Raw genomic sequence first — 23,678 nt, 5'->3', positions numbered from 1 at the left:
AGGGACATTATGTGGTGACTGACTGTTGAAAAAATATATATTATTTGTATTTTTTAAATTTGCAAATTGAGACCTCATTTTAATTTCCGATTATGTTTCTACTCAGCTTTAATGGACGACCACACCGAGCCGTGTGGGCCAAAATACGAACATTACTGCATGAACGGCGGTGAGTGTCAACTGCTGAAGGGGATCATGAAACCGTCTTGTAGGTAAGACTACGAACAGCTTGAGACATCCTTGAGATGCCTTGAAGAGCATCTTGAACAAATCATCTTCTTTTTCAACCATCCTTTCCTCCCCCATCACCTCTGTCTCTTATACCAATCACTCAAGTCAGTGCATTGTTTCTTTCTCTTACCCAATCTCCAAGACATACCTCTTGAACTGTTTATGAATAAGACAATTAAAGGCATGGGCACCTTTGGTGATTGTCAAAGACCTGTCTTCTCACTTGGTGTATCCAAACATATGCATAAAACAACAAATCTGTGAAAATTTTGTCTCAATTGGTCATCGAAGTTGCAAGAGAATAATGAAAGAAAAAAACACCCTTGTTGCACACCCTTGTTGCACAAACTTATGTGCTTTCGGATGCCTAACAAAAAGGGCTTCAGTCTTTTAATATTTGAGTGAGAAATTACCTCTTTCTCAAAAAGTGCGTTACTTCAAAGGTAGATGTTCCTCACAATGTGTTATACTATGAACAATTCTCTAGTGCTCGTTACCAAGTAAGTTTTTATGCTAATGACTATTTTGAGTATTTGCCAATAGTCTCCAGTGCCTTTAAAGGCAGTGGACACTGTTGGTAATTGTCAAAGACTAGTCTTCACAGTTGGTGTATCTCAACATATGCATAAAATAACTAATCTGTGAAAATTTGAGCTCAATCAGTCATCGAAGTTGCGAGATAATAATGGAAAAAAAATAACCCTTTTCACACAGTTGTTTGCGTTTAGATGGTTGATTTCGAGACCTCAAGTTCTAAACTTGAGGTCTTGAAATCAAATTCGTGGAAAATATTACTTCTTTCTCGAAAAGTATGGCACTTCAGAGGGTGCCGTTTCTCACAATGTTTTATACCATCAACCTCTCCCTATAACTCATCGCCAAGAAAGGTTTTATACTATTAATTATTTTGAGTTATGACCAATAGTGTCCACTGCCTTTAAGACACTTTTCCCGCAAATGCCTTTCTTACCCCTTCTGTGACCCCCTCCCCTTTCTCTAATCACCCACACGTCTTCGTTCCTTCTTACCCAACCCAGTCTCTCTTCTGTAAAACCATCTTCTAGCATCTACATTTACAATCCATCCCCACCCCCACCCCCACCCCATCATCTCTCTCCACCCCAGCCATAAAAATCAGTGTCACCATTCTCATTTTGTGTTTCTTCGTAATCCATATTATTATTGTTCATTTTGTTGAAATGTGTATGTTCTTGCATGAGACTACTTTAATCTTTTAATTCAATCTAAGGGCCATGTCAAACAAGGCAGCCAGTGCAAAACAATCTCCAAGAAGAAAATCCATTCACATTTCAATGTGCACATATTTTTCTTGGGGACTGGAACACGTTTTTTTTTGAAGAATGACTCATGCTCTACCAAAGTGGTCCTGTGGCATACACTTCAGTTGGTTGCCTCCAACTTGCCCTCAAAAGTTGCCCCGTGTGACAAGGACCTAAGGGTCGTGTCACGTGTGACAAGGACCTAAGGGCCGTGTCACGTGTGACAAGGACCTAAGGTCCGTGTCACACAAAACAGTATACAGGCAACCAGTTCCTAGAAGAGAATCCATTCACATTTGAATGTTCTCATGTTTTCTTGGGAATCGTAAGACAGTGTTTGAACATATTACTCATGTGCTACCAAAGTTGTACCGTAACATGCACTGCAAGTGGTTGCCTCCAAATTACCTGCAAAAGTTGCCTCGTGTGACAAGGCCCTTAATACAAAAACAACCTGAACTTTTCAAACAACCATTCAATTATTACTGTGAAATTTAATTACTGGAAGACAAAGAAATAGTGATTTTAAAAGAGACAATATTTTTTATGAACTATTCAAACCACCGTTCAATTAATTGTGAAATTGATTACTGGAAGTCAAAAAAATCGTAGTTTTAAAAGAGAGAACCTTTTTGATGAACTATTTAACAGACATTTCAATTATTTTTTGAATTACTTGCTGTGACTACAAAACTTTTAAACAATCCTTTTAACATCCAGTGCAAAACAATAGTTGAAGGTCGATTTGGTTTTTACTTATTAAGTAATATAAGCTTCAGGTTTGTTTTTGTATTTATTAAAAATAAATGTTGTATTGAACCCAGTTTTGCTTAAATATTTGGCTATTATTATTATCATTGAACCTATTATAATAACATTATTTATGTGCTTGGTCAGGAGCCTCACCGCTTGTCATGAATATGCTAATTTTAATATCTGGATTGACCAATAGCACCATCCACTGCATGATCAAAATTTGCATGTTGCTGCAAAACAACTAATGTACAACGTTGCTGAATATTTATAAATGTGCATGCTAAACATTTGTTTTAAGTGTGGCTGAGTGACGTCACTGGAGTGGATTTTGGCTTCCTTTTGCACTAATCGTGATTGAATTTGAAAATGCTAAACAAGACTTGATTAAAACAACATACCTACTCAAATAACACACTATTCATTAATTAGGTTTGACTAGCACACAATGAATTATGACTAATTATAAAAAACACCATTGAATAAACTTTTTTTTTTTATCAAAGACTTTGTTACACCCCAATCTTCGACCTTACATTAACATTCCGAAAACAAATATTATTCATTGGAAAGTGTATGCGGGAAAACAAATTCGGTGGTCCTAGCTCATCATATAGTTTGGAAAAACTGCTAGTTGTTTCCATAGCAACCATTTGTTTGACATCACACCTTTAGACGTAGAACACGCCTATTTAGAGTTTTCTCTCTTTGACTAACTCGATTTCAACGTAGATAAAACCAAGTGAACTTTTCAAAAACAAAACACTTTATCTCTTTCCTTGATTATTACATTAACTCGAATACATCTCATTTATTCTAAGTTATTTTGTTTCTCTAACTAAATACAACTTCAATTTCCACTTCTTCAGTTTCCAAAACTGCCATTTCCATCGACATTGAAAACATTTTGTCAAAACTCAGATCAAAATAATTTACATCAAACATGTTATCAAATCATCTTTCTATTCAACATATTTATTGAGTTGACATCCATTCTTTCAAAGCTGAACACAAACTTTTCCTCTCCTGCTTTTAAAACAACTGTTTCTGTATCTCTGTTTTCCAATATTATGTGGTTGCTTTTATAGTGGTAGTGGAAGTTGTCTTAAGTTGGTGTTTTGGTGTTGTGGTCACATTGAGTGTTGTGAAGTCTAGAATATAATACTAAGTATGTGGTTAATTTTTGTTCCCTTTTGTGCCTAAATCCATTGCTTGAAATTGACCCATCTTGAATCATTACAAACTCGAAACACTATTCATCTGGGGTGTGGGGGAGGGATGGGGCAAAGAAACAATTTAATCGAATTCGAATGACCTCTATTACCATTATACTGAGATGGAAACCAATATTGATTATTGAACTGACCTTCCTCGATTGACCTTTGACCGCGGTCAAGTCAATCTTGAGTGGAATATTTAATACCCTGGGAGTTATGTGTGTAAACGTGTTTGGTAATGTTTTGCTTTGCTGCTGTACACAAAAAAAGTGTATGTGTTGTAAAAAGTGTTCGTGATGCTTTTTCATTAAATGGCTGCTTCTCATTGGTCTATAAAGTGGTAGAAGGGCACTGACTGGTATCATAGGTGATGCACAATGGTTGCCTTGGTAACGAAGGAGATTGGATGTTTTTAGTAACTGTAACTCTGATTGGCAGGTGTCCCATTCTATATCATGGGAAACGTTGCGAGCGTCTGGAACCAGACCTGGACTGTGGTTGCTTGAACGGTGGAGAATGTAATTATAACGAAACTAAGCAGGAATATGTATGCAAGTGAGTAGACCTGTCAATACAACAAGAGAAGAATCAACCAAAAATAAACAAATTACGGGAAAACTGGGGAAACTGAACTTAAAAAACAAGAGGGAATCCTCTCTCTCTCAAAAAAAGAATTTATCTTTTTTTATAGCCAAAGATAAAACTTTTCCCCAAAAACTAAAATTACAGGGGAAAACTGGGGAAACTAAACTTATTTAACAAGTGAAAATCATCTCTCAAAAAAAATAATAAGTCCTTTTATAAACAAAGGTAAACTTTTACTTTGGGGCAAAACACAATTAAAAAAAGAAAATCTGAAAATTAATTTCTAAAATAAAGTACAGTTTGGGAGAGAATATTGTTTACACAAAAACAAATAACATAATAAATTAAGCAAACTGCAAAAATTCTAAACTAATAGTATTTTTTTTCCCAATAATTTTGCTCTTCGGGTTTATCAAACACTAAAATACATTCTAAAATTGTTTTATACATTACGTCATTTTGACATGGTTATACGTTATCATCAATTATTAATGTCATAATAAATGTAACACTTGTCCTTACGTACTGTCTAACGTGTTCCATTCACATCATGAATACAGACATCAAATAGGGGCAATTTTATAAATATTTTATTTAATTAATTCAACTGATCTTTTCGTAAACTCTGTGCAATCAACCTTATCCACGACGCAAGTGTACAAACCACTCGCCAGAGGAGACAAATCTCTAAAGCGGGAGGAAGAGTTTACCTTTTCCTTCAAGTTTTTATGTTAAAACATTTTTTTAACTAACTCAATTAATTAACCTATAACGTTGCACATGTTGACTTTGCAGAATAAAATATAACAGCATGATTTGGCTCTTGAATTGCAACAGGAAAAACTATGAGCAGCTATTTTGACTAGAGAGCATGAACAAAAACAATTAATCACTGATAACTATTCTCTCAGCTCAGATGAAAGTGCATCTGTACAATAGCAATATTGTCTTTAATTCAAGTTGAATTTGTATTTTAATAATCCACTAATCTGTTAAACAGGGTTTGAACATAACATAGCCATGAAGTGATGTTTGTGTGTTTTTCTTGTTTCGGATTTGTTTGTGTGTTTCATTCAAACTTGGTCAATATTTCACTTGTTTTGATCGATTTAATCAGAAATCTCAAAAGTCAGGGTTTTTATTTTAACAGAAACAGCACAGGCCAACCGTCATAGGTGTCAACAAAATTCAAAACGACACCTTGAGACCGTAGGTGGCAGCAGACAGAGTGGACACACGTTAAAACTTTACGTCACTTTGAAATTATTTTCTTGAACAGTGGGTTTTACCCAGAGCTAAGAGAGAGTTGCTACTTGGAAGGACCAGTTTTCTTTGGGGTCGCGTACGTGGTTACTGGACGCCATTTGCGGTCCAAATGCAGCACAACCCAATGGGCAGACTAGTCTGGCGCCCTATGTTCGCACATGCGGTATTTGTTAAATGAAAATGGCTTATAATCACAAGTTGTGGAAATAAAAACACTGGTTTAAACCCAATGCTGCCACCTCGCATCTCGAAATCTCAAATTGTTGAAGGGTCGTCGGCCCTTTTCGAAACCACGCCTTTGGGCTTTGGCTCAGGCTTAGACTTGAAGTCCCGAGGGAAAGCCTACGGTTTCTACATAAACTAACGGAGCCTTAGCCACAAGCCCATGCCCTAGCCATGGTTTCGTAAGTGCTTTCAATCCATTGGCTGTATCCAATTTTGCCAATAGCTGTGACTTTGTTGATGTATGTTCTCCCTTGAACCATGTTTTTAACATCGGTGAAGGGTAAAAAAAACTCCTCTTTTATAAAGTTGGTCAAAACATTGATAACATTGGTCAAGTGCACAATGAGATGCATCACACCTTCCTTCGTAACAGTTAATACAATTTATACCAAATATATCATTGTTCCTTCTGTTATTCATTGATTGTAAATTTTCACAGTTGCCTTGATAAATTTACGGGTGAACGCTGTCAGTACAAAAGGCTCCCACCGCCCCACCCCAACGCAAGTAAGTACCTACGTGGAGGATACCAAAGCCGTGTCCCGTCTTATCCATTCTTTATGCAAATTAACATGTTTTCTCCTCCTTTTTCCCCCGAACCCCCCTCTTTTTTTTTACGTTGCCGTTTTATTTCTAGCTGTCCCCAAAACTTTGGAGGTTCGAGATGTCAGTATGTGAAACCAGGCTATTCGGGAAGTAAGTAGATGCCAATGACGTGCCCAGTATCAAAAACAAACAAAAATAAAAATCACGCACTTCCTCGCATCTTGTCACCTTGCTGCCACTAGAGGGAGCTGTTTCATCATGCTTCAATTCCTGAATCTGTTTGTTTTTCCCTCTTCCTGGTGGATGTCCCAAAATGGCTGTTGGTGGTTTTTACTTGATCCGCATTTTATCTGAAACTACCTGTTTTGGTTTTTTTTAGTTTATTTTCTTTTATTTAAAATTTACATGGTGAATATTTAATTGTGGTAAAAAATATTTACATACCAAAATTAAAATTCGCCAAATCCCTTTTTTTTTTTCTTTCTTTCTTTGAGTCTTGTTGGGGAAAGCACGGCACTCTTCTCAAGATTTCAATGTTGTAATTTTTGTTCATCATTCAGAATGTTATCGTTTTTTAATTTTATCATCCCTTTCACAATGCTTTGTACAGTTAAGGAGAGAAACACATTTTGTGTAAAATTTGACACAAATCCGTTAATTTAATTTCGTCGTTTGTCCCGCAATCATCATTCCAGTCTTGGGACATGCCATTCTTCACCGGTCCTCCTTTCTCCCGAATCCCGCCACTAGAGGGCGCTGTTAATTTTGCCTTTCTTTTGAAGGTGTTTTTTTTAAATATATTATTTTCCCACCTATCCTGACCTCTCGTTGTAATCCCACCGAAATCCCGGTGTTGGTTTTTTGTTGAAGTGACTGTCACCTGTTTTCGTGTGTGTAAACACTTACGAGATTTTTTGAAGAAAAATTGGAGGAAAACAAATGTTTAATGTCACCTATTTTTGTGTGTAAGCACGATTTTTTTTTTTTTTTTTTTTTTTTAATCGAACAATTTAAATCTTTACTCCTCTATAAAATCTTGTCATGATTGCAGTGTTTTTTTTTTTTTTTTTTTTGACTTTCATTTTTTTCCCGTATGCTTTCACAAACTTTACCAATTTCAGGAGAATTTACTTATTCAAACTTTCGCATTTCCAAATATCTCTGATAGCAAACGCTTTCCCATCTTGAAGGGTGGTGGTTTTCCGTTTCGGAATCATATCTTAAGCTAACAACTCATGCAAATCAAAGGCATTTTGGTATGGGCACGTTCTGCATGGAGCATCATGATTACTTTCAAGTAGAAAGTCATCAAGTAAAACCGAACCACAAAGTTTCACAAAAACCTTTTCGGTATACTTTCTAAAAAAGGGTCCCTGTGAGTAATTTACGTCATAATCTGTGAGTGTTGGTTTTTTTTTAACCAAAAATGGCGGTTTTATATAACCGTATTATACAGTTTTAATGTGCGAGTGTGTTTTTTTCAAAACATGTTTGGACGATTTATTTATTTTACTTGAGAAGGTGATGTTAAAAGTTTGTTTACAATGTTTGCATGTTTACATGTGAATGTTGATTTGTTGATTGTCACTGTACCCGATGTCATGCAAGTGCCGACCATTCCATTTTACCCACAGGTAGTATACTGCATGTTCCATCTTCCCTCCAGATAATAATGGAACCTGCCATGCCTGCGTAGTATGAAATAATAGACTTGTTTAGATCTCTGCACCTAATTGGGACGGATGCATGATTTAAAGAATAGTGTAACAGTGTCGTTAGAGGGCGCTGTGTGTTGCACACCGGCATGCAAAGTATCCCCGGTATCCTGCTTTGTTTTAGCGTGTCTTCACATGTAACAGTGTGTAAGGTATGCTCTTACAGTAGGGTTACCAGCTTACCATTATTCCCAACCCATGTCATGTTGTTGTTGTTGCTACTAGGTACTCCAATTCTCCATCGCTCCCATCGAGTCAAACGTTATATGTTATCCGGTACGTTGAATGCTCCGATCATGTGCTAATGAATATGCATGAGCATCAATGACTGGATGTCCGCCATTAGTTATTTGCATGAACTGCGCTATTTTTCTACACCGGTCTATAATAATTAGTAATGCCACGCCTACCTTAGACCACGCCCACCGTAGCCACAGCATAAATTAAGGGTTCAACGTGACATGCATTCAATGTGTTGTTACTCTTACTATGGGTGTGGTTTAACAAGTGTGGTTTAACAGGTAGCCATAGAATAGTCATTTTCTTTTGGTCGGTTCTAGTAGAAATTCTTCAATTAAAAAAATAATAATAATACTTTTCCTCTATGCTTTGCAAAAAAAACAAGTAGAATATGATACTATTAATACTGACTGCATAATTGGAAATTATACAATTTTGTTATCTTTGAAAAAAAGGCAAACTTAGTGTGGGAACAGTCTATGCGAAAGGATGTCATGTGAACAGTATTATTGTTGGAGACAACGGGCAAAAATGTCGCGCACAAAATGAGCAAGTCTGTCAAAATGAGATGACTCAAGAAGATAAATCAATTCTAAGATGGCGGACAGAGAGGATGAATTATGTCAAATGCGAGATGAACACCAAAGCTACACAGATTATTGTAGAGACACAGGATGCAAGCCGGTCCTCTTTTAATATTGTGCTAGTCACAAAGTTGGATACGACACTTGAACACTGAGGGCGCACTTGGTTTTCTAAACTGCGAGCGAAGGAGTATGTTGCATCTATTTGATTTCTTTGACCAGTAACCTTGTCAACCCAAAATGGCCAGTCCTCTTTTTGTTTATAGTAAAGTATGTTAATCACAAAATTTGATTACACACTTGAACAATGAGGGCGCGCTTGGATTCTTTCCTTTTTACAAACTGAATAGTATGTTGCATCATCGTTTTGATATCTTTGTCAACCCAAAGCGGGGCATCTTAATACACAGCACTTGTCTTGATTTCTTGAGGCTGCATGCGAACCACAGGGACTGAATCACAAGCTCATGATGTTGATAACAAAGCACTCGACACCCACGAAACACAGTCCTAAAATTATATAGATCTCCTGAAAGAGTTGCTTGGGATCAATACTGTTTTTTATATTTTTTGATACCCTTTTAAAAAAAAGTGGATAGCGTCAATTACGCCACTAGGGTCAGGTGTCTAATATTACAGCATTGATAATCACAGAAAGACCAGACTTTTCTGTACGCCACCAAGGTCGGGTCTCCTATACAGCATTGATAATCACATGAAGACCATACTGATCACCATTACGCTACGAAGGTCGGGTCTCCTGTATAACGTCATTGATTATCCCAGGGAGACCAGCCTATTCACCTTTATACTCTACCAAAGTCGGGCCTCCTGTATTGTTACAGCATGCAGTGGTAATCACAGGGAGACCAGACTACTATGACGTAGATTTTTATTTCGTGTCAATCCAGACAGTTGCAAATGCCATCGGCAGTTTTTTATTGCCACTTTCGCGATCATGAAAAAGGCCACCCTGTTTCCCTCTCAGTATTGGTTTGATAATACATCGATATGAACGTTTAAAGACCTACTTTTCGCGCTTTCAATTTTGATGATGAACTCCGGAAAAACAAGTGGCGTTGTAAACTGTTATATTTGTTGATATGTATTTTAGTAGCATGTTATTGCATAACAACGGCGGGGTCAATGACCTCTCTGCATTAGCTTGCCAGTATTATTTATTTGCTCCCTGTATCTTTATAGTTGTAGTTATTCATAATTTCATTCATGAATATTCATGCCATTCAAATGCAGCTTCCATACACGAACAATGCCATGGAAATGCAGCTTCCATACACGAAAACAATTTTTTTGAGCGTTTACAAATCAAAATCAAACTCAACAATTAATTCTTGGTTATAATTATTTAGAATGAATGTAAGACTTTGGACTGATAGGTGACAACAAAATTTCCAGGTTATTTTCCGTTTTAGTTCTGGGCATGCGCATATTACCGAGAACAATTTAATTTACCTGGTAAGTCTGCTGCCACCTACGGTCCAGAAAGTCCCCCATTATCGAACCTCTTTGGCATGTAAATTTGAATATTTTTGTTACACAATAGAATTTGAGGCAGTGGTATTTGAATGTTATGAATATTTATAGAAGAATATTAATAATCTGATGAATAGTCATTTAAAGATCCTTGTTGACCAATCAATGGTTTACAGTGAATGAATATTCATCAAGCAGCCCCAGTTAATAATTTTATACTTTTGTATACTCAATTTCTTGATAGCTCATCTCAAACCCTAGCGAGTGTTTATCAAGTGACAATCACTTGTAACTGGAAAATTAAAAATGTGTATGGTTATCAAAATTCATAAGAATATTTACCAAACAATAATTTCAGCCTCTATTAAACTTTAATCTTAACCTTTCCACACCCTTGTATTTTTTGTTTAACTGCCTTTACGCAAAAATCTTATACAGTGTTCTAACCGAAGAATTTCCAAATGAATATTCATGATTATGAATAATCATTAATGGATATTATTTGAATGTTTGATTAGCAGATCAACAAGAGAACTCTCGCAAGATGGTCATAACGATGTGTGTTATCTTTGTGTCAATGCTGATCGTCATTGGAATCGTCATCATCGTCTACGTCAAAAACAGGTTGGTCATCTCATTTAAATTATATGGATAACGAATAAGTAATTTATGCATAAAATATCGGATACTTTTAGTCTTGTGAAACAAAATATTCGAAATTTCAAAGTATCTGAATTTATCCACGGGTCTGTGCCAGCTCTGGTGTTGTTAGCAGAGTGTGGGTTCGAATCCCGGTCAAGACACTTGTGCCCTTGAGCAAGGCACTTTTAACCATAATTGCTTTGTAAAAAAAAAGTTTGGAAGGTACAGCCAGGCTCCTTGTGAATGATATACATGTGACGGGGCGGTAACCCTGGTTCAGCCCAGGACCCAATTTCATAGAGCTGCTTAGCACAAAAGTTTGCTTAGCGTGAAATTTCTTCTTGATAAAAACATGATTACCAACAAAATTTCCATTTGATGCATATTGCCCGTTACTGATATTCAACTGCTGTTCGCTTATCCGGAAAATCAACCGGAAATTTTGTTAGAAATCCTGTTTTTATGAAGGCCAAAATTTCATGCTAAGCAATTTATTGTGCTCTATGAAATTGGGCCCAGGTGGTGGTAGTTGATTTGAAGTGTAGCCCTCACCTTGAAATCGCCATCAGGCCAGGTGATATTGTAGGCGGTCTCTCATAAAAAACATAATAATTTTGGGTTGAACAAAGAAAACTGACTAGGATGGGACTCGAACCAACGAACTCCGGAGACACGCGAGCGCTCTACCAACTGAGCTATCTAGCCATATGTTGGTGGTCTCCCTATTTTGTCACTATATATAGACAATGTGACCTGTGGCATCTCATGTTTACAAAAGAGCCAATGAGCCTGGACTTCCTGCAGGCACGATTTGTACACAGCCAAATGGAAGAAAACATAAAATCTTATATTTATGGAGATTGCACTGTCTAATTCTTATCATGATGAAAGGGGACACGTCTCCAAACTTATGTGGAAAAATGTCAACTTTTCCATAGGACCAGTGCACACCTATTGTATTAAAAACAAAGTTCACATGGTTTATATCTTTGTTCGGTTCTTTGTTCCCTTGTTGTTTATAAATTATTTTATATCAAAAATTGACACTTCTTGGTGTTTTCCTCGTCGTCTTAAAGGAATGTTCGTGAGACCGAGAGGAGGGAGAAGTTGGAAGATATGCTTCGTGAGCAGACCAATGCAAAGCGTCTTCGTGCATCTATACAGTCTGGCGCAGGGGGTGGAGGAGGAGGGGCGTATCCCACTAATGACATCGAGCTGAGAAGTGTAAGTGTCTTTTAAGATGTAAACTTTCGTCAATCGGGAAACTTTGCTGCTGTTTCCTGGGAGTTGATTCAAAAGAGGACGCTGTCAGACATAATTGCTACACAATTCGCCGTATGGAAGAAACAGAATCCCAAGGCTTGCAAGGGGACAGAAACCCCTGCCAAATCGGTCCCTTTCCTATCTTGCTTCTCTTCTACTCATCTTACGCGTCATCACTTACATTATCTCATTGTCTTTCACAACTTGTTTGATTTTCACTTTTCTTTTTGTTTCTTGGTGTTTTTGTAGTTCCACACTCAGCAGTCTGCTGTCAACATGGAGCCCACTCTCGGAGCCCGTAAGGCCAGTAACACTTCGGTTGGTCGGGGGTCCCTGTCACGGGGTAGCAACGGCAGTGTGAGCGGTGCGCCACGCCAGTCACCGTCAACTAGCATCCACTCACGCCGTAGTCCGACCCAGGGCAGCCCACCCATCACGAAAGGAAGTAAGAACGGCTACGCAGCGGTGCCCACAGAGGAGTTTGTGACGCAGGAACAACCCCAAAATAACTCTGATGCTTCGTTTGAAGGGAGAGGCGATCCTGACACATTGCCCATTGACCATCAAGGTGCTTCTAGTGATTTAGGAAGCGAGAGCGAAGGTTCCGATAGCGGTGGGGACATCATTGACGTCCCCAATCCGCAGATCCAAGCTATAAATGAGCACCTTGGCGGTAGCGATCATGATAGCGGAGACTATACATGGGACGAACACAGTTCCCCTGGCCTAAGGGTCTCCACTTCACCGTACACCCACGATATGTCACCCTCGCACCAGCCCAGAGGTAGAGGGCGCCTCAATGGCGTCACGACCGGCAGATCGCCAGACCACGTCAACATCCACGAGAACCCATTAGAGAGTCCTGGGTACAAGACCGACGCAATGAACAACGTCACGACGACGAGTCCGAAGGCAGATCACTACGCGGATCGGTTAAAGGATGTTGTAGAAAGTAGTCCCCCTTCAGCAGTTTGAAACTCCTTCCCCTTTTACTGTCTGTATATGAATCCTTTATATTTATATTTTATAAGTGTATAGAGCCTATTCTTTACTACCCAAACCTGGATAATAAACAATTTTTTTTTTTTTTCTTCTAGATTTTAGCGGCGAGATGAAATTTCTGAGCTGGAGTTTTAAAAGGGGGTGGGTTTTTTCCAGGTCGTAGTAAACACTGTCTCTTTCCAAAGTGATTTGTATTTAATATCAGTTATTGTTTTGATTTTGCAATTGATAAGATTTTTGGCGCGGAAAAGAAAATAGTGCAGGTGGAAATGATAAAAAATAATAATTATAATATTTAAAAACGCTCTCCGTTATTGGGTTTTTTTTTTCAGGAAAAATGCCGAGACAAAACTGATTAATTTAAGCAACTATTACGGTACTATTTCGTCTGGAAGTGTTTAAAATAGAGAGAAACATTGGATGTTTGTTGTGTCTTTTTGGACCAAAAAGGGGGTTTAATTGTTTTGTTTTAACTGTAAGGTTGGTGTTCAAACGATTCACCTGAAAGCATTGTGGTTGACCTTCAATTCAAATGTATGGAGTAAACAATTTGTAAATTTCAAGTGACTATTAATAGGGGTAAGATTTCAGTTAAAGACACTGGACACTATTGGTAACTGTCAAAGACCAGTATTCTCACTTCGTGTTTCTCTGCATATGCATAAAAATAACAAACCTTTGAAAACTTTGCCTCAATTGGTCGCCAAAAATGCGAGAGAATAATGGAAGAAAAAACATCATTGTCGCACAAGTTGTGTACTTTCAGATGCCTTGAATTCGAGGAGGTCTCGAATTCAATTCAAATATTTCAGTGCAAAATTATTAAAACCTACGTTGCTTCAGAGGGAGCCCTTTCTCATAATGTTTTATACTACCGACAGCTCTCCATTACTCGTCACCAATTAAGGTTTTATGCTAATAATTATTTTGAGTAATTACCAATAGTGTTCAGTGCCTTTAAAAAGAAGACGCATGTTTTAAGAAAAGAAAGCCTCGAAGACTTTTTAAAAGCGAGACGCAGCCTCAAGTACCAAAAAGTAGAAAACAAATTATTCTGGGATAAATCATCTCATTGAGTATTCAGATCTGAATTTCAGTAGCTTAACAATAGCAGACTTTCCAACGCTAGGTGGCAGCAGACATACCGGGTAAATTTCCATTGTTTACGTAGTTCTGAACATGCGCATAATTCTGAGAACAATGGATTTACCCGGTAAGTCTGCTGCCCTCTATCGTCCCAGAAAGTCTCCCATTATGAGTACCTTCATCAACTCTCTTGTAAAAAACAAATTATTTAAAAAATTTTGTTTTAATGTTTTGAGGCCAAAATCATTCGTGTTTTTCCCTCTTCATTTGTGTTGTTTTATAGCTTGGTTATCTTTATATACGTGGTTGGAAAATTGAACTGAATTTATAGATTTGTAAATTATCATGACGTTGTTGATGTTGTTGTTTACTATTGTTTTGTTTGTTTGCTTGTTGTTTTGTTTTTATCTGCATTTGGATTTACTTTTATTTATTTATTTTGAGCCATTGCTGCTGTGTTTTACAATAGTGTTAGTAGATCCGCTTTCACATGGCTTTATTTCTGAGGGTAAAGCTCCGCCAACTGGTCTTAGCCCAATTTCATAGTTTTGCTTACCGCCGCCTTCTGCGCTTACAATCACTCATCTTCACTTACAGAGCAAGCACCAAATGTCTGCGCAAGCTGTGTACGCGTAGAATGCCTAGTTACGCCCCAAGCCCACAAGCAACAATTCTCTGCGAACCCGTGAACTACGCTTGACATAAACGCTGATCCTTTGCTTGTGGTAAGCAGAGGCCCTGCTCAACCTAACTTGCGGGGTACCAGTCTCAGGTTACGGTAAGCAGTGCCGAGGCCCCGCTCAGCTTAACTTGCGGGTTACCAGTTACAGGTAAATTCATTATATGATAGCTTGGCTGGTAACCTGCTAACGCTAAACAAGCTCTATGAAATTGAACCCTTTACAAATAAAAGACACGTTGCAACTATATTGTCACGTGATTGCTAGAAAATTGCTAGCTAACCTAGACTAGTCACACCCACCAAGTCTCATAAGTTCATATTTCTTACCGTTGCTTCCTCTTTGGGTGTTTTTTGTGCTTCGAGAGTGTAATAATTCCAGAAATATTTTTTACGTCAATTGTATAATTATTAACAAAACAAATAAATTTAAAGATTATTATTTTAACTTATAGAATTGCCTGTTAATACTATGAGAGTACTTAAACGCCTAGCTGTTAAATGAAATAACATGTAGAATGCTTTATGTAAAAATTCACAAAGTGTTGTTTAAAAAATGTTTATATTATCTTAATGTTCAAAGAATTTTCAAGGAACACCTTCCTTTTAAGGAAAGTCGTTATGTTACATACCGACTAGCCTTCGTTACTAACATGTTAATATTCGAATACTGTTAATCGTTTTCCCACTGTTATTACTCCAAACGCTGGAACATTAAGTAATCGATTCTTGAATTCGAATACAGTATCGATACCAAAGCTGGGCGTTGTATGACGTCACTGTCATCTCTTATACACACCACTTTTGTGCGGACAATGTTAACCAAACACACACAAAAGTTGTGTTTATAATGGGTGCGTTCGTTTAGCTTCCCTGGGTCGACCCCGGTTAACCCCCAGTGCCCTTGTGGAGCGGGTCACTTGGGGGTGACCTGAGGTGCATGTCGTCACCTCGAGAGGGCGAGTGTGATCGTTCGATTAGCTCTTGTCAGGGGCTCACCCGAGTGAGCACTGCGGGGTCGACCCAGGGAAGCTAAACGAACGCATCCAATAATATGAAAAGTGTACATCTTAACTCACCAAGTGTTTCTTGTTTTTTCATCTGTGTCATACTCATTATTAAGTTTTAAGAATAACAAAGAAAATGAAATATATGAAAATTCCTTGAAGACATATTGTGGCACCAAAAAAATATTTCAAATGTTAAAATTTAATTATATAAAAGAAATTTCTGGTCTAAATTGCTGGGTGTAAATTAATATTGTTAGAAACTGTACTGTTGTTTGGCCTTGAACTAGATCATAATGGAAATTGTTTTTATATTTACTATTCACAAATCTTTGTCCACGACTAGTTCCTCTCATTACGTTTCCACATATAGTCACAGAAAGTTTCCAAAACCTGTATTAGAGGAAAGTCGCTTTAAAAAAACCCGGTAATTTTTATAGTTTTTTTTTGTATATTTTAGGGAGGGCGGGGTCAATTTTGTTGAGTGTCAGTTAAAGAAGAAGCCTTCTCTTTGAGAGATTTATTAAAACCTTTAATAACAGTTTTAAAAAAATAAACTTTTTGTTAATATTGTTATAAGTTTTTGTTATTCTTATTTTCGGATCTGAATTGGAGAGTTTCTTACTTCTAACTGGGTTATTGAGTTAGTGTTAGTCTAACTAATCTTATTCAGGTCAGCACAATCCAGTTAAAGATAACTAGATAATCCCGTTTAGCTTAAACTAGTTAAGTGTAACCAGTTAAGACCCCAAGGCTCACATTTCGCAATATTTTGGATTTTCTTTTATGAAAACTGGAATTAAATATATAAAAAATAATAGAATATCAGAAACTGAACTATTATTCAACATTTTAAGCAGTGTGGGGGAATATTGCAACATAAAATGCTGATCAATTTAATGAAAACATCTCTGTGGTTTAAAACAATTTTAGACTGAATTATGAAAACACAACAACTCTGAAACCAGTAAGTTGATACATGCGTTGCATGCATTTTATGTTTTAATGCATATTTTTGTTTCTTACTTGGCTGAATACAAACAGCCGTCTGCTAAAATGGCCATGTTAATGAGTCAGTGTGATTAGATCAATATTGTCAATTAGCAACAATCAGTCGTCTGATTGAGAGAGAAAGAAAGAAAGATAAAAAAATATGAAAAATCGAATGGCTGTGTATTCTGAGGCAAATTAATGTGCTGCGTATAAATGCATGTTTACTCGTTTTGCGTGGTGGCCATGAACAAACATACCCGACTTCCAAACATAAAATTATTAATTGGGGAAGTATTGTTTTTACTGCGACCTTGTGTTGGGAAAATTACAGCCACGCAAACTTGTCTCTTTAAAAATGACTGTCAATAAGACATACGTTAACAAGTATGACCCTTTGTAGTAAAATGCATAATATGGCAAAGTGTTACAGTAAATGTCTCATTTTGTGTCGCAAGATATGGCTGACACGAAGTTCCTTTTGTTTTAAAGGCAGTGGACACTATTGGTAATTACTCAAAATAATTATTAGCACAAAACCATCCTTGGTAACGAGTAATGGGGAGCTGTTAATAGTATAAAACATTGTGAGAAACGGCTCCATCTGAAGTAACGTAGTTTTCGAGAAAGAATTAATTTTCCACGTATTTGATTTCGAGACCTCAGATTTAGAATTTGAGGTCTCGAAATCAAGCATCTGAAAGCACACAACTTTGTGTGACAAGGGTGTTTTTCTTTCATTATTATCTCGCAACTTCGACGACCAATTGAGCTCAAACTTTCACAGGTGTGTTATTTTATGCATATGTTGAGGTACACCAAGTGAGAAGACTGGTCTTTGTCAATTACCAATAGTGTCCAGTGTCTTTAAGGGAACGTATGCAATAGGTTAGTGAAACCATTCGGTTGTTTGAATCCTATTTACATGTAGATATATATAAACAATCAAACTAACCTGTGGAAATTTAATATAATATGCCAATTTGCATAAATATGATCAAGCAGGCGTCACCCTCGTACAGGCGTACAACCCTTCCACAAAACAAGTTAACTTATGCAAATTAACTGTCACTTTATGAAAATGAATTGCCAGTCAATTCAACCCAAAACCTGAACATTGTGTGTAATTATTGCAATCTCGTTATCAATGCCTTTTTATTGACTTAAATAAGATCATAATTTTTTTACTAAATCTTGAAAAGTGACTTTCCCCTCTATTAGACTTTCATTGCCATGGAAACGTACTATCCACTTTAGTCAGTTGTCCACATTTTGTTGTATTTTTTGTGTCACCTTCTTCTTTCTTCCTCAATTATTATTTAAAGCCTGCGTATAGGAAGTCGTCAAACTGCGCATGCGTAATTGGATAAGTAAACGGGTACCTAATGATCCTCTCTCAATGTATATTTAATTAATAGCCGAGATATAAAGTATAGGTTATTTATACAGCATTACCTAACTGAATTACGGAGAACCATTAAAGCGAAGGCTCAATTATTGTCATGCTGTGTATTTATGACAATTTTTCGAAGCAAATATTTTGCTGCAGCTCTTGATTATTTTGTATGCGTATATATAGGAAAATAAATTAGATGACATTTTCAATACTAAACGTTGTTTTGGCTGGAACGCTTTGGTGTACGATATTGCTCGATCGCCTAGGTGAAGTCTATGGTTAGAAGATACCCGGATGTAATTATTTTTTAAATAGCTGTTTTTCAATATTAATTAGAAATGTCTTTGCCATGTAATTCCATTGAGCTAAATCTTTAAGAACATATAGATAACGAGGACGATGCTGTAATGTTTCCTTTGGTTTAAAAACAAATGAAGTATGTTAATTTATTGTCTTGACGTCATTATGACGTACAAGGTTATTTCGTGGATGGAAATTAAAACTTGTTTGTATTTTGTCGTGTTTATGTCTTTAACAAAATGCTTTGTAATAAAGCTGTATATGCAATGTAAACGAACATGTTTGTCATTGTTGTTAATTACCAAAACAAAGGATTCGAACTGCCTCTAGCTACCAGGCAATCTCGGTAGTCTGGTTGGTAAGACACTGCTCTGGAATTTCAAGGGTCGTGAGTTCGAATCCCAACCGAGTAGTGATATTGTTTTCACAGCAGTGCTAACACACATAGGGGTATGGGTAAAAACCAAAACCAATAATTACTCGTTGTTAATTACTTTTTATCAAGTCTAAAAATCATGGCAGCATTGAGCTTTCCCCTATGACTAAAATGCCAACTCAAAACAACATATGCTGAAATTTACCATCTTTGAAAATCATCAATAGCAGAGATGTGATACCAGCCAAGAATACCATCCAATCTTAATTGATTTGACTGGTTTTAGAAAAAAATTGCTGTTTACAGGCACTTCACCCCATTAGTATTTTGTTAAAGACCAGTCTTCTCATTTGGTGTTGCTGAAAATGCATAAAATAGAAATTCTGTGTATTGTTTTTACTCAATTGGTCATCGATGTTTACAAGAGAACAATATTATGCAAAATTCAATCTAAAAGAGTGGGTTGTCCTTCATATGGCTCTTCAAAGAGTGCTTTTTCACTCTTTTACATTAAAGAGAGTAGGCAACAAATCTGTGAAATTTGACTCAAGTTGGTCATCGAAGTTGCAAGAGAATAATGAAAGAAAAAAACACCCTTGTTGCACAATTTGTGTGCTTTCAGATGCCGAATATTAAAATGACTTCAGACCTGAAGTCTTTTAATATTTGATTGAGAAATTACCCGTTTCCCCAAAACTACATTACTTCAGAGGGAGCCGTTTCTCACAATGTGTTTCCACCAACAGCTCTTCATTCATCACCATCGTCATTTACGCTGTGTTCATTGAGTGTAGGATGTAGCCCTCCTCATGTCGACGCCAATCGTTTCTATTTATTGCAGTTCTTGTCCATGCTGCTCCAACATATAAAAAAAAAACGGATGTCAACTCTCCATCTTCGTCTCTGTGTACCTCTTTTCCTTCTCCCTGTCCTTGGTTGCCAGTCCATTATTCTTGTTGAAGCTCTCCATTGCTCGATACCGAGTAAATTTGTATGACAACAATATAAATATTATTATTATGAGTAATTACCAGTGGTAATTACCAATCGTGTCCAATGCCTTGATAAAAACTTACGCAGAAAGCACAAGCAAGAGAGGTGAAGAAAAAATTGCAGTGTTTCGGCGCGCAACAGCCGGGGCTGGCATTTTGATAAATAATGTCCTCCAACTGCTCCTTCCGACATCGATTTGCATCTCTCAAGCTCGATCCCCGACCTTGGAGTCAAATTTGTCAAAAAAGTACAGACTATATCCCCGGCAATAAAGTTGTATTGCCTGTGATTTGTTGATGTGGGAACGAGGTTAAATGAAGCGTACCGTTTTGGTTGGAGAGGGGGGGGGGGGTGCTATGGGACGCCAGTACACGTGAAGCGGTTCAGGTTTAACGCCTACATAGTATGTAAATGAGATTTCTTTAGTTTGTAATTAACCAAATGACTAGTGGTCTAGACACCGTGCCAGGTTTTTATCTAAGCCGGGCAATTGACAGCCTTCTGGCACTACAAAGTAATCTATCACTCCTTTTGTTTCAGTTGACAGAATTTTATGTGCAAGTTTAATTTGTAAAAGAACATGTTATGGTGATAGTTGGTATAGATTGCCCTGAGGCATTTGGGATGGATGCAGTCATTATACACACTCGTTTACCGTTCAATAACAAAAGAACAAAGGAAGGTAGATTGTTGATCTGAAATAGGCAAAGGTTTGTGACATTTCATTTCAGTTGTGTTTTTATATAAAGAAGAAACCCCATTCTGACAGTTGCTCTTGTTTTCAGCAAAGATTTAAAATAAAAAAAGTGGATATTTTATCAAATTAGATGGCAAAGTTTCCGAGAGAATTGTGAAATTATGATTAATGCATCTTCCCCCATGATAAATATTTTGTCAAGAATTCCCTGTACGTCGTTTGTTTGATTTGGCTCAGTAACACATTAAAGCAAAGTGTGGTGACGATTTTCTCTAGAAATTGTAGTCCACCGAATTGCAGTCCACCGAAGGCAAATTTCAAATAATATTTTTATCAAGTAAATGGAGATTGGAGGCACAAACAAATTATTTTGTTGTCCCTCCAGCCATTATTTAATGTGAAGTTTTAAACAAGAGACCCACCTGTAATTTTTGGCGTGATTGACAATGTACTTATATTATTTGGTGAGTTTGTTTATTTGGTTGTTGCTTATTTTTGATGACGTTCGCAAAAAAATTATGGAAATTGTAGTTACAAAGGAGTACCTGTCACGACAGATACATCTTTTAACATCATGTAACTCCTGTGATCCATATTGACATAAATTTGTCTATAAAACAAGATTCTCCGACTCCAACAGATGTCAAACGAGAGTTGTTTTTTGGGGTTTTTTTTTCACGACGACGCACCTTGAACGCCATCTGACGCTCCACGATGACGGGTGCCCTCGCCGTTTTCAACGGCAGGGGCATCGGGTGCAGCTGATACCCAAAGCATCCTGTGTGTCGTAATCCACGGACAAAATGAGGAATTGATCAACACTACACAGAGAGAGAGAAAAGCCCCAGCCAAAATATTAAATTATGGCGTGTAAGTGGCTCAGGGCCAATTAGATTAGCGTTCGATGGGATTTAGATGATGTAGTCTCGACCAGCCGGTGGCGTTATATTGGCCTGGCAGCCAACAAGATGTACCACTGATGCCGCACCATACTCTCTTGGGGTTTTCAGTGAGGGGGGGGGGGGGGGTTCGTACCCATCTACAAACCAACCAATGGTATAGATGCCTTGATGTTAACGGCTGTTTTATGTCGTGAAAATTAAACTCCCCCCCCCCATTTGTAGTGTTTTTGTGATCAGCCCATTTCAAGTGTGTTTGTTTTAAAACGGAATGCGTTGGAGCAACGAAACAAGGGAATCTCGTTCTAAACTCGCGAGGCAAGATGTGATGTGATGCGATTCAACTTTTAATCAAATTATTGAATATTTTGGTGCAAACCAGGATGTTCCAACAGTTGTCTGCTCGATGACGACAACAAATCCTGCAACAGACTGCAGCAGTAATTGCCAAGAAGGCGTACTGTGATCCGCAACTTGTCCCACTAATTTTTGGTGGTGGTTTTTGTCTCCCATTTTGGGGATTTTTTTGTCCTCATTTTTCCCTTTTTTTCTTTTTTCTTCAGCGATGGACCAGTCGAGCGAAACCAATCTGACTTGGTGAAATATTCATGCGCGCTTGCAACGTGTAGCGAGGAGAGCGAGCAAAGTATCTTCCGCACAGCAGCGTGTCGGCCCCGAAGCCTCATGCCCGGGCCTAGTGACGTGTGGACGGCCCAAGCTTAATGCGTTAGGATGCGCCAGTGGTTTATTACATGTCAACGTGTTACTCAAGTCATTTAGGATGATGTTAAACCGTTAGCTCTCGGCGACATGACGAGGACAGGCAAAGCATCTCAGCTCAACTCCGACTCTCATTGAGGGGATGCACGACTCGTAATAATATTAAGACCTGATGCGGGAATTTTTCAGCTTCTCTATTTTTGTTGGTCTTCTTTTCTTGCTGTTTTACATTTTCGAGTCATATACTTCAGGACTTCAGGAGATTCTGGAAGGGTGTCAATTGTTTATGTTCAAAATTAGATTTGTTTTATTTAGTCAAGACAGTCTGTCGCATTGCTGACTCAATGCATGGACGACGGGGGGGGGGGGGGGGGGGGTTCGTGTGTGCCCCCCCCCCCCCCTGCACCCGTCTTTTAACTGTCAAGATACTATTGTTGAAATAATTATGATCCTTACTGTGACACCGTGCTCCACATTATTTAACATTGAAAGTGGTTACCATTGAGTAAACTCATAAGCTTAATCACGACTGGTTGCTGAAAAACCCCAAATTAGACACAATCAACTGTGCTTGCGCATGACACTTCTACCGGTTGTGGCGCCCTTCATAAGCGAGTTGGGCATTATTATTATCAGTCGCTACCACGCAGCATGAGGCTCAAAGGTGCACCATTCTCACATGGCTTTCTGTGCACGGCGAGAGGTTTTTGCTCATTCTTGCCCTTCGTTTCGGTCTTAAAACTTAGTGTCTCTACCCCTTATACACCAGTCGACGGATACCAGTCTGCTGATAGTGCAGAAGCACCGTTTACTCGCCAGAACTCGCCTTCTTCCTCCATGCTTCAACCATAGATAAAGGACCCCAGTGGTAGAACGCCTATATCTCCACGTTAACTTCTATCAGCGTGTAATGGCCGTCGGATGAGTCCTATAAATGAAGTCAGTCAACGACTGTTTGTCAGGAGAAGGTAAGCACATGTAACAATGACCCACACACTTCTTGTCTGCATAATCTGTACATTGTTTGTGTTGGTGTGGCATTTTGATTGAGTTGAAACTCGGAAGGAATTCCTGAACACAAAATCAGATTGCCATGAAGCGCCTGGTTTCCAGCTGCTGCTAAACATATCAGAACAATAAAAATTGTCATTAAAATGTTGCTATTTCTATATGATTTGTTGTTCTCTCTCAGTCATAATTGTTTTAAAGTCAATATCCAATGCACAGCAATATGAATACATTTTTTTTTAAATTGAAAAAAGTAATAAAAATAATAATCTCAAGTCCATTAGAAATAGAGCTATGTATCAACTTAACTGTAAAAATATCAAATTTTAATGTAAATGTTAGTCGAAGGTCTCCTCAGAAAATGATCAGTTGACTTCACTGATTTTAATCAATATCTGTTGGCTGACCCACTGCGTCTTCCGGTCTCCTTCACAAAAGTCAGTTTTATTAAAATATATATATATATCTTGTGGCTCGTTCGGGA

At 37.7% G+C, this 23,678-nt stretch overlaps 2 protein-coding genes across 2 annotated transcripts in view; both read left to right on the top strand.

Annotated features, from left to right (window-relative positions):
* LOC117303992 (cell death abnormality protein 1-like) overlaps nucleotides 1-13,706 on the top strand; it is a 47,499-nt gene extending 33,793 nt beyond the window's left edge. The window contains exons 8-13 of the mRNA XM_033788464.1: nucleotides 107-212; nucleotides 3,920-4,036; nucleotides 5,997-6,064; nucleotides 10,655-10,760; nucleotides 11,855-12,002; nucleotides 12,291-13,706. Coding sequence (XP_033644355.1) covers nucleotides 107-212; nucleotides 3,920-4,036; nucleotides 5,997-6,064; nucleotides 10,655-10,760; nucleotides 11,855-12,002; nucleotides 12,291-13,016 — 1,271 coding nt within the window. The 3' untranslated portion in view covers nucleotides 13,017-13,706. The remainder of the gene's footprint in view (nucleotides 1-106; nucleotides 213-3,919; nucleotides 4,037-5,996; nucleotides 6,065-10,654; nucleotides 10,761-11,854; nucleotides 12,003-12,290) is intronic.
* A 9,416-nt stretch (nucleotides 13,707-23,122) lies between these two features.
* Nucleotides 23,123-23,678, top strand: part of LOC117303901 (dorsal root ganglia homeobox protein-like) — a 37,712-nt gene continuing 37,156 nt past the window's right edge. Inside the window, exon 1 of the mRNA XM_033788349.1 lies at nucleotides 23,123-23,154. The gene's annotated coding sequence lies outside the window, so the exon portion shown is untranslated. The remainder of the gene's footprint in view (nucleotides 23,155-23,678) is intronic.

The sequence above is a fragment of the Asterias rubens genome, chromosome 20 (genome assembly GCF_902459465.1).
Source record: "Asterias rubens chromosome 20, eAstRub1.3, whole genome shotgun sequence".
Classification (NCBI taxonomy): Eukaryota; Metazoa; Echinodermata; class Asteroidea; order Forcipulatida; family Asteriidae; genus Asterias; species Asterias rubens.
This window is presented reverse-complemented; position numbering and strand designations above follow the sequence as displayed.